At 35.4% G+C, this 12,344-nt stretch overlaps 1 protein-coding gene across 3 annotated transcripts in view; it reads right to left on the bottom strand.

Annotated features, from left to right (window-relative positions):
• The window catches only part of SNX13 (sorting nexin 13), a 135,073-nt gene that overhangs the window by 76,525 nt on the left and 46,204 nt on the right, over positions 1 to 12,344 (bottom strand). For 2 of the 3 annotated variants that reach the window (XM_086694900.1, XM_086694898.1), the window contains exons 3-6: positions 10,964 to 11,066; positions 9,136 to 9,225; positions 8,075 to 8,196; positions 1,699 to 1,770 (exon numbers count right to left, since the gene is read on the bottom strand). In XM_086694900.1, coding sequence (XP_086551026.1) covers positions 1,699 to 1,770; positions 8,075 to 8,196; positions 9,136 to 9,225; positions 10,964 to 11,066 — 387 coding nt within the window. The remainder of the gene's footprint in view (positions 1 to 1,698; positions 1,771 to 8,074; positions 8,197 to 9,135; positions 9,226 to 10,963; positions 11,067 to 12,344) is intronic. The other variant, XM_086694899.1, reaches the window with a different exon arrangement.

Below are 12,344 nucleotides of genomic sequence, written 5' to 3'. Positions count from 1 at the left end.
ATGTTCTAAAGGACACAGATCTCAGAATACAATGAACAACTTAGAGAAACACACATGAGGCACACACTCAGCTATTTTAGAGGGTGAGTATAAAGAACACAGTGATGGAAGCCTTAATCAAGCTGTAGGAAAGGAAAAGAAATAACCTAGGGCTAAGTGTGCATCCTCTTAGATATAAGGTTAAGTATTAAAATATTAAAATAAACAAGCTTTTCTAACAAGATGTACCTGACAAATGAAACATTCCTAGACCCGACCGTAAAATATATCAAAATTCTGTAGGGAAAAACAAGTCATACAAGTCATAAATGGACCTCCATCAAGAAGAATTTGACTAGTTACTATTTAATCACATATAAAAACACTATTTTGAGCATTAGTTTCCAGATTACTTCCCAAAGAAATAAAGGGATGTGGCTGCCATCCTAGATATCTTTATTGCTCATTACCAAATGTTTCTATCTTCGGTCTCTGGCTATAAAAATAATACAGTCTCATTCTGTAAAATGTAATTTCTTTCCTTTTTTTTTTTTGTTTTTTAATATTTATTTATTTTTGAGAGACACAGAGAGACAGAACACGAGTAGGGGAGGGGCAGAGAGAGAGGGAGACACAGAATCTGAAGCAGGCTACAGGCTCTGAGCTGTCAGCACAGAGCCCGACACAGGCCTTGAACCCACTAACTGTGACATGACCTGAGCCAGTCAGACACTTAACTGACTGAGCCACTGAGGTGCCCCAAATGTAATTTCCTTCTTTTAATTTTCAGCATCAGCCTTAATCAGCCATAATCCACAATCCAAAGATCAGTTAATATTTTAGTGTATTTCCCATCAGTCTCTTTGCTATGCGTGCATATTTATGGTTTTCTTACATGGCTAAAATCATACACTATGTTGAATAATTTTTACTCTAATGTATTTCCTATTAGTTTAACAATGCTTCCTAAATATTTTAATGACTACAAAACTAATTCAAGAGTCAGAAAACTTGTTTTCTAATGAGCCAAACGGCAATTTTTTTTAGGCTTTGCAGACCACACTGTCTGGGTCACAACTAGTCAACTCTGCTATTGTAGCACAGGAGCAGCCATGGACAAAAATGCAAACAAATGAGTGTGACTGTCCAATAAAATTGTATTTACAAAAACTGTCTACAATATACTATACTTAATAAAATTACTGAATAACTAATTTTAAAATGGGGAAAAATCTGAGTAGACATCCTCTAAAGATGCTATACAAAAAATAACTCATAAGCCCATGAAAAAATGCTCAATACCAACACCTCTCAGGGAAATGCAAATCAAAACAATTATGAAATACCACTTCACACGCACTAAGACAGCTGTAATCAAAAAGACAGACAAAATCACAGAATGCCTGTCTGGCACAATCAAAAGAACACGCAACCCTTGATCTCAGGGTCATGAGTTCAAGCTCCATGTAGGGTACAGAGGTTACTTAAATAAATAAAACTTGAAGAAAAAAGAAAAGACAAAATCAAGTGTAGGCGAGGATGTGGAGAAATCAGAACCCTCATAGTGTAGTCGTGAGAATATGCAGCCACTTTGAAAAACAATTTGCAGCTCCTCAAAGGTTAGAGTTACCATATGACATAGAAATTCTACTCCTGTATATCCAAGAGAAATAAAAACGTAAGTCCACAGGAAAACCTGTACATGAATGTCCACAGTACCATTCTTCATAATATCCAAAAGGTGGAAACAATCCACATATCCACCAGCTGATGAATCCACATGTCCACCAACTAATGAATAAACAAAATGTGGTTTATTATCATACGATGAAATAAATAACAAATAACAACAAATAACTCATAATCCCATGAAAAAATGCTCAATACCACTACCTCTCAGGGAAATGCAAATCAAAACCATAATGAAATACCGCTTCACACCCACTAAGACAGCTGTAATCAAAAAGACAGACAAAATCACAGAGTGCCTGTCTGGCAGTTGTTATTTGTTATTTCTTATTCAGCAATAAGAAAGAATAGTAACATATGCTACATGGATAAACCTCGAAAACATTATGCTAAGTGAAAGAAAAAGAAGCCAGTCACAAAAGGACACATAATTAGGAGGAACAGAAATTAGGTAAGGGTTACCTAGAAATAGATACTGGGGGGGTGGGGGGGGGGGCGCGGGGAGGGGAATACAGGGAGTGAATGACAGTAGATACAAGGTTTCTTGTGGGTCATTTACGTGTTCTTGAAATGACTGTGATGAAGATTGCATAACTCCATAAATAAAAGCCACTGACTTTAAGTGGTTAAATTCTGTGATATGTGAATTATATAATATACAATTAACAACCCCTGTTCTAGTCTACATATGTAAAAACATTAAGTTATTTTCCCTTCTTTTAAATACTTAACGGTTCCTGGGACGCCTGGCTGGCTCAGCTGTTGGGGCATGCAACACTGGATCTCAGGATTGTGGGTTCGAACCCAACACTAGAGATCACTTAAAAATGAAATCTTTAAAATAAGTAAACAAATAAATAAATAATCCTGCTTGTTTTTGCTGTACTGTAGTAAATAGGACAATAATCATTTTTTTAATTAAAGTCTGTTTTTCTTCATTTTTTATTGTTTATGTATATTAGAGACCGGGCATGAGCGGAGGAGGGGCAGAGGGAGAGAGGGAGACACAGAAGCCGAAGCAGGCTCCAGCCTCTGAGCTGTCAGCACAAAGCCTTACAAAGGACTCGAACCTATGAGCCATGGCACCATGACCTGAGCCGAGTCAGACGCTTAACTGACTGAGCCACCCAAGTGCCCCTGATTAAGGTCAGTTTTAAGCTAAGTCTTCAAATGGCAAAGAATAGAAAATGGCAAAAGAGTGTACAACTTTACTGATACAAATGTCCATTATCTGAGTTGTGCTTCCCTTTTGGAGGAGTCTAGGAACACATGATCTATTACTTCTATGACAAAGGTTGTGAGAAAAATGGCTAAATAATCAGAACGTATCTCCCATCATTCCAGAAAGAGCGCTATCATTAGTATCCACTGAATCCTGGAACATACATAGCCATACCTCCTCCTCCCACAGGAAAACGCTTTAGGAAGAACACAGCCGTGGCATTAGAATATATCTCTTTTCTACTAACCTTGGGGTTAAGGGGAACAGAGGTGGAGGAACACAGTTGCCATATTTTACCTTTGAGCGCAACTAGGTTACTTGACCACTTGTATTTCCCTATGGCTTCTACTACACTAACCTTATCGCCCTTCTCAGAACTTTTCTCTTTCCTAACACATCCTTCATCCCTCTCTCTATCCCACATATCCATTCTTGAAGACCAGTTTTAACCTTAATCCACAAGAGGTCTTCATTAGTTACTCTGGTACATTCTACCTCTACATAAAAATTGCTCTTGGGACGCCTGGGTGCTCGCTCAGGCAGTTAAGCATCCAACTTCTGATTTCAGCTCAAGTCATGATCCCAGAGTCATGAGATCAAGCCCTGCATCGGGCTCTGTGCTAAGCCCCTCCCACACTCCTGTGTACCCTCTCTCTCTCTCAAAATAAACTTTAAAAAAAAATTGCTTTTAATACCACACAAATGACTACTTTGTTGCTCTATATCTTAAGTGCTTTAATTTGATCTTCCCCCCCAAACAAAGGTAAAAGAATCTGTGTATATATTCTAGGAACACAGTAAGTAGCAAAAATTAAGTTACATACAAAAATTAAATTAACATACACTGAACATTTACTGTATACCAATCCTGTGGTATTTTACATGCACTAGTACCATATATAAACATTACAATAACCCCATGGGATAATTATCCCATTTTACTGATGCAGAGATTGAAACAGAGAAAGTCAAGTAACTTGCTCAAAATACCACTTATTGGCTGATAAATATTCCATGAAATGCTTTCTGAACATCATCTCATTTGCCCCTCACAATTCTGAGTTTGCTACAAATGTTATTATTTTACATAAATGGTAAGAAATCTTAAGTACACTATAACTCAATGGTACAGGTAGAACTGTAATACAGATATCCCAGAGCTCTCAGTGCTGTATCATAATATCTTATTTGAAAGAGGAATAAAAATACAAAGGTTATCACAGATTCATCCCCTAAAGCTCCAGCCTAGTTCACACCCAGGTTCTACCACAGAGAACTCAAGTGTGTTCCATGAAGGTTCCATCCCTAAACTGCTACTAGAGTAATAGATACTAATGTTAATACAAGGTCCTCTCTCACATGTGATGTCACGTGATGTCATTTAAACCTAACAACCTGATAAGTAGATATGAGTTATCACCAGACTCAAAGAATTTATATATTCTGTTCATTCAAGGTCTTACAGCTTAATAATAGCATTAAAGCTCAAAATCAGGACTTCAGACTCTTCATATGTCTTTTCTTCCTACTGTGTCTCAAAATTAGCTTTACATTTTATGCCGATACTCTGTAATTGTTTCCTCAAGGTAATGAATAAATATGACCACCAAAATGGAGGGCTTCAAATTTTTTTTTCTGGGTTCACAGGCCCTTTTTAAAATGAAATCTGGGGGCGCCTGGGTGGCGCAGTCGGTTAAGCGTCCGACTTCAGCCAGGTCACGATCTCGCGGTCCGTGAGTTCGAGCCCCGCGTCAGGCTCTGGGCTGATGGCTCAGAGCCTGGAGCCTGTTTCCGATTCTGTGTCTCCCTCTCTCTCTGCCCCTCCCCCGTTCATGCTCTGTCTCTCTCTGTCCCAAAAATAATAAATAAACGTTAAAAACATAATAATAAAATAAAATAAAATGAAATCTGTAATCACCCAATTAAAAAAAAACAGTTGTGCATACACTTTCAGGGCTTCATGGGACCCTATACAAGACTGTACCTTGAAGGGCAGAGGCAATAACTTAATGCTCCTGTTACATGCTCCAGAAACAACAGACAGCACAGAACAAGGAACAAAGTAGTATGCAAATGACTGCAAACAGACCTAATGTCCATACTATCATTGAAAACAATCATGGAGACTCTGTAAGACATACCTTTTAGTAGTAAAAGAAAAAGCCAACATAGAACAAAAATAAAGTCATTCACATGGATGACACAATTACTGAACCTTACTAAATACCAGGGACTTGACTTTGTATCATTTTTACCCTGAAAACAGCCTCAAAAGTAACTTCGTTATTATCAGTCTATTACAAATGAGGAAACTAAGGTTCAAAAGGAGAGGATTTATTTGTCCAAAAACTTAAGGTCAATGAGAAAGCAAAGATATAAATTCAGGTCAGTCCAGGATGAAAGAAACCTGACTCTTTCTGCAATCACCCAAATATTCACCTTGATAGCATACAATGTTACAAAAGGAGGAAAAGAATAAAAACAAAACAATTTATTACATGAAGGGTAAAGAAAAGGTGGTTTGGGGGATCAAAAACAGGGAAAGTAGTGCAATGAGAGGTAAAAAGGGGGGGAAATTAGGATGAAAATCTAAAGTTTTTTTTTTTTGTTTTTGGTTTTGTTTTGAGATAGGGAGCATGAGTGGGGGAGGGACAGAGAGAGGCAGAGAGGGTGGGGAGGGGGAGAGAGCCAGTGAGCAAGCATCCCAAGCAGGCTCCACACTGTCAGCAGGGAGCCCAATGCAGTGTTGGAACTCACAAACCGTAAGATCATGACCTGAGCCAAAGTCAGCTGCTTAACAGGCTGAGCCACCAAGGCACTCCTAAGATGAAAAATCTAAATCATGACATATCTGGTAGGGAATGAAAGAAGAATACTAGACTGTGGATAATCTTGGACTAATCAATCTTTCTGGACCTTAGCTTCCTCATCTGTGAAATTATAAATGCTGGAGGGCGTTAAAAATTTTAATTTCAAATTCCTTCACAACTTTATTTTTTATTTTTATTTTTTCAACGTTTATTTATTTTTGGGACAGAGAGAGACAGAGCATGAACGGGGGAGGGGCAGAGAGAGAGGGAGACACAGAATCGGAAACAGGCTCCAGGCTCTGAGCCATCAGCCCAGAGCCTGACGCGGGGCTCGAACTCACGGACCGCGAGATCGTGACCTGGCTGAAGTCGGACGCTTAACCAACTGCGCCACCCAGGCGCCCCCCTTCACAACTTTAAAAACATTTTCACAAGTGTTATTTTTATTACATTCCATCAAATGGGGATTCTGTTTTATTCACTGCAGTATCTGCAGCACCTGGTTGGTACAAAGTAGGCACAAAATATTAGTTGAATGAATTAAATAAATTTGATGCCAACAATAACCCTGTAAGGAACACAGAACAGGGAAGGTATGATTATGCTTATTTCACATACAAGAAAAACAAAGATTCAAAAAGTTTAAAATACTTGTTAATAGTTCCATAGCTAAGTAGTAGAGCAGAATGCAAACTCAAGTCTCCCAATTACTAGTTCAAAGTTCTTTCCAGGTCTAAAATTTGTTAGATTTCAATACATACTTAGGCAGTCAGATACATCAATAATGGACTCTTATTTCTACCTTTCCAAAGGAAGAAAAAAAAAAGTCATTAGGATGATGTTACTATAGAAAGTAGTGAATGACTGATTCGGAAGAGTTACCTGAAAGAATGAATACCCAATACTCAATAATGTTATATATATGAAATAAAGGAAATAAAATCCAATCTCTGACTTTTTATCATACCTTATTTTTGGTGTTCCACAGGGAGCGTACACTTGTAATGATGGTTGGCTACTGGGCAAATGTTTGCTGTTAACACTGAGGGAGAAGGAGTTCAGATCTATCTCTACACGTAAGGCTATTATTCAAACCATACACATTACTGCAGGCCTCCCCAGTGACCTGAGGCTGAGGAACTAAGCTCCTACTCTGAAGCTCAGGATTAAATGAGTTACAGCTGAAAAGTCCTGACAGGGTAGCATGAGCTGGAAACATCTATGTGCACAGAGATGAAAATGCCATACAAGCCCCAGGGCAAAGCTCTAATTCTCCAAGACTGTCAGAAGTACAAGACTGTATTTCAAGAATTTAAGTGGGGAAGAAGAGGGGTTGGCTGCAAAACAACACCTTCAGATTTGAAAGTGTACTGAAGGCCAAGGCATGCAACTTCCTGCCTTGAGGCTACAGGCTGGTAGGAAAATCTGTGTGTGGAGTGGGTAACAAAATCCTTCAATAAAAAATTTTAAAAAATGCAAACTCATCCAAACATAAAATCCTTTCTTTCAAAAATAAGTAATTTCTGGATATGAAATGGCCACCCAAAAAATCAAGTAGTTTCAATACAATAGAGACCAAAATATTTTGTCATACGAAAGGTAGTATATAAGCAAGTTTTGTAAGGTAAGAAATTTAGTGTATCTCCTAAAAATTTCTTAAAGCAAACTCATCAAACTACACTCCCTTCTGAAAATAAACTGAATATTCTCCACTGACTTAATGATCCTTTGGTTTCTTCTCCCCCTAAAAGCACTTCTACTAGGTACGTGTCAAAAGTAAAAGAGTAGTTATACTGAAACTACTTCCATGGCACTAAAATAAAACAGAGTATCTGGATAAGAGGGGGGGAAAAAAAGGTATTCTCAATAAGTGGGGTGAAAGTCACATGACCAGACCTGGATGAAGAAACTTACATCCAGACAGAAATCAAGGCTTAATCAAGATCAACATCCTGTAAATATAAAGGTTAAAGTTAAAGAAGTATAGGTTTTTAGAGCTCCAGTTCTATAATCCGAGCGTTATCTCACAATAATAACTACTGTTCTACTTACCTTTTTTAAAAAAATTTTTTTAATGTTTATTTTTGAGAGAAAGAGACAGAGTGAGAAGGAGGGAGGGACAGAGAGAGAGGGAGACAGAATCTGAAGCAGGATCCAGGCTCTGAGCTGTCAGCACAGAGCCCGACGTGGGGCTCGAACTCACGGACCCTGAGATCATGCCCTGAACTGAAATTGGCCACTTCACCAACTGAGCCACCCAGAAGCCCTCTACTTACCTTTTAATAATCAATTTCCCCCTTCCATTTAAAAGTCATTTTCCTTACTGGTATAAACAATATATTTTAAATTTTTCTGCATCAAACAGTGACCTTACCTAGTAGCAAATTGAATGAGTGCATTTTGAAGAGTCTGCCTAATTTCAAGAAGAAAAGATTCATCATCACTTAGTGTATAATACCAGTACTGGACATAATCCCTCAAGGAAAACTGGATAACCTAAAACAAAAATATTGGGGAAAAATACAGCTTTAGGATTTAAAAAGGATCAGTGGCGAATTAAAACCTGAAAGGATTTTTTATCAATTTATATTTACTCTCTACACACTAAACTGTGATTTAAAAAAAACTGCCTTATCTGTGGTCAATCCCCACCCATATTCAGGTAAAGACAGAGTCTGCAAAAAACATAAATTTTCAGTGCCATGATACAATCAAGAATTTAATTAGTTCAATGGAATGAGGTGCAAAATAATACCAAATGACCCTAATTCTCAAAAAGAAACCTCTTTTCCAAGATTATATCTTCAAACATACTGCAGTCAAATTACCAAAACAGACAAAGGAGTTCACTTAATTCTAGGACCTTGGATACTGCAACAGTATTAAAGCAGCCTATAAATAGCAAATAATACAACTTGATGTGTATTATTTTTGAAAATCAGGTACACTAAATATGGCTCATCTACAAAAGAAATGTTAGAATTTTAAAGTACACATAATAATCATATAATTAAATAAACATCAATGAAAAATATCTGGGAGGAGAAAAAAAATTTGTAATCTAATTTTTAAATATTTTTTAATCAAATCAGGTATATCCATTTAAAAAACAATAGGAAAAAAATATCTGATTTACCAAACCACCAAGCTTGTTCATCAGCTAAAGAGCATTTTAACTTTAAAATAATTAGAAACATTATCAAAGAAACTTTTTTCTATACGCAAATTCAAACAAAAGGCTTGAATATTACATAAACCCCTTCATTATGAATGATTTCTCAAATAAGGTACCATGTTTAAATACAGGATCCAAGGACAGCATAATAAATTTCCAGCATATTACATATATAACAAAAAATATTTCCTAGTATTTTCAAAAGAAATAAACCTTATTACACAATACAAGGTATGCAAATACCACAAAGGAAAACTCACTTGCTGGAGAGGTTCATCAATTATATTGGCACCTGTCAATCTTCTATCAATCTTTATAGTCCTGGCTTCTCGTTTCATTTCTTCTAAGCACTTAAAGAAAATAATAACATTTTACCGCACAGTTTCTTAATTTAAAATCTCTATAGTTCACTTCTAACTGAATATTCATTGTAACTTTCCTGTCATCTTCAAGTCAGTCAATAATAGCCCTATTTCTTAAGGCTCTGGTATAAACCAAACACCAGCTCTCAAAGTTTCTCTAACAAAGTTAGACACCCAGAAAAAAATTCTATTGTTATCCTCAAAAATTTTTAAAAAATCAGCAAATATTATTTATAATGTGAGAAAACTGAAAAGATATTGTTGCTGTATTTCAATTAAACTTCAAAGCCCTAAGTTAGTGTTTCAGGTGAGTCAAATTAATAATTGTCTTTATTAAACTCTCCTCTTCTCCCTTCCCAGCCTATATACACAGCTGCCAAATGAATATATTTTAATTAACTTTATTTAGGGATGATTTTTAGCAACTAAAGAAAATGAATTCCTCTCTTTCTCTGTAGTCTTCAGAAAGATCAGTGGACTGGAAAAACAGTGAAAATCAGTGGGACACTCTTCAATTAAAAATATGAACAAATAGCAAAGCACAAATATATATATATAAAACATAGGCTTCAAATTATAACATGCAACTGCTAAGACTTTTTTCATAAAACATACTTATAAATCATTTTAGAAATAGCAAATGAAAATCACTCTTTTTATATGATGTACTAAAAACAGATTATAAGACTTAGCTAGTCTTGACTGTTATTATTTCCATTTAGGATATTAATTTTTAACATATTTCCCATCCTATATTATGTACCATTCCAATGAATGAAAAGTAATGGATGGCTAAGAAACAATCCAAAAAGAAAAGGTTCATTTCCTCGAAAAGATTTGTGAGCAAACTCAAAAGAATACGTATTAACAGGAATTCTAAAGGAGGGCAGAAGAAAGTCCGAAAGAGATTTTAAATGTTAAGTATTAGAAGAAAAAAAAAATTATTAATATGAAAGTTACTAGGATGGGGTGAAATTCTTTTATTTCAGTAATATAAAATAATACCGTATATTACTATCTCTGCATCTCCTACATCTTAGCACATAATGGACAAGTTAATAAATATAAAGTTAAAATACAGGTATCAACTCCAGACCATTTGTCTCTCTTCATACAAGATGAGACAAACCATCCTGAATACACAACAATTGAAGGCAACGCAAATCTGAAGCTTATTTATAATACTGAATTCCAATTTATTTTTATAAGTTATGATATAAAAAATAGAAATATACCAACATTCAAGATGTTGGATATATATATATATATATATATATATATATATATATATATATACACACACATATATATATATGTATAAAACTGGGCCTAAATTATTAAAATTATAGATACTGCATAGCCTAACTGCAAGCTGTATTTTCCCAGTCAGTTAAAGAAAAGTGCCCATTTTCTTTTCTCCGGTTTCTATGTAATTTACTTCATTCCAAATTTTGAAATCTTATGTTAAGATAGCAGGATGAGGGCCCAAATTTCTATCTTTTCCTAAAACTTGCATTTCCACTTTTTAACATCTAACATTAAAAAAGTTTTCCAAGTAATCTTTTAAAAATGCATTTTCTAAGCATGATCAGGAAGTCTCCCATAAATTGACAGTGAGCATTAGTGAATTACAGGAAAATCTGCCAAGCCATATACAGGTGATCACATTATCATCACCGCATAGAAAAGGACTTTGAGGTTTCACACATTCCTTTACTCTATTTACCTTAGGAATCCCAGTGGATGTTGGAGGAAGAAATGAGTGTTCACACTGTTCTAGGTACTTCTCTGAGTTTGTTTTTCCAAACAGGAGAGTAACCACAAAACCCCTGGGGGAAAAATTAATTTTAGATACAAAAATAAAATTTTATTATAAGTAACACATCTATTACCAAATGTATTTTTCAGGTTTAACAGATGCCCTGTCATTCACTAAAAAGTCAGTTTTTGACTTTGGCAAGGCAAGTAACTGACAATTTTGTTATGTTCTGAAGTTTAAAACAACTATAAATATTTTATGAATTTACACAAGAGTGCCTTTCAAAGTTTTTATACAATATACTTCATAAAGAATCCCAGGCAACAAGTTCAAACTTTAGGAAAGTCAGCCCTCAATAAGTAAGTAGGTTAGCTAACCAAAGACAAATAGGATCTAAATCCATAGCTAAAATCACACGTTTCTGTAGTTAACTGATTAATGTGAGATAGTAATATAATTTCCACCATGGAAATAAAATAAATAAAGGCTATACAGGAAAAAAAGAGATTTAATTTATAGTTTAAAGTCAGACTGGAAATTAAAGATACATATAAATATATCCCGAAGGCTAATTGTTTTGAAATAATTACAGAGTTGCAGTAAGACAAAAACTGGTTTAGAACTGCTTTACTGTATTTACTAAACGTTATCAATATTTTCTATATTTAAAATTTACCACTTAAATCTCAGCACCACTAAGTAGATAGGAAATCCATAAAAAAAAAAAACAACAACATCAAATTCTAACTTTACAATGAAATTGGAGTAATCTTCCAATGATTCAAAGGCTGTGGTGACAAGGGAACTGTGAAAAATTAACTATGGTCAGCCTCAACTACTGAAAGGAAGATTCTCAAAGTTCTCTGCTTTCTGTGGCTATCTGCTCCTTAGTATAAGCACCACAAACGCAGAAAGGGGAGTGGAGAAAAACAAGTCATATGAGCCCATGTCATCAATTCTATTTTTGTTTCTTTTTAAAAGAGCTGGCCTCAGAATTACCAAAAATTTCACCTGTCTTGCATCTGCTATTATTAGTAAGAATCAAGCTGGCCCCATATTTCAGTTTTATCTAGTGATATGTACATTTACAGACACAATAAAATGCTTACATTAAGTTAACAGTGCTAACAAAAATATTATCATGAAACAGACTGATAAAACACTAACCTTTGTCCAAAGTATGATAGTAGGAAAGTAAGAGAAGGAACAGTTTGATCTTACAAAGAACCTAATTAATAGTTTCAGCCTTGAGGTTTAAGTAAAATCAGATGCTAAAATGACTGTATCATCCGATACAACAGAACTACATGAAATAGCCCATAATATAGTATCAATAGCATCCCCAAAA

The sequence above is a fragment of the Puma concolor genome, chromosome A2 (assembly GCF_028749965.1).
Source record: "Puma concolor isolate L17-30 chromosome A2, mPumCon1.1.hap2, whole genome shotgun sequence".
NCBI classification, from domain to species: domain Eukaryota; kingdom Metazoa; phylum Chordata; class Mammalia; order Carnivora; family Felidae; genus Puma; species Puma concolor.
This window is presented reverse-complemented; position numbering and strand designations above follow the sequence as displayed.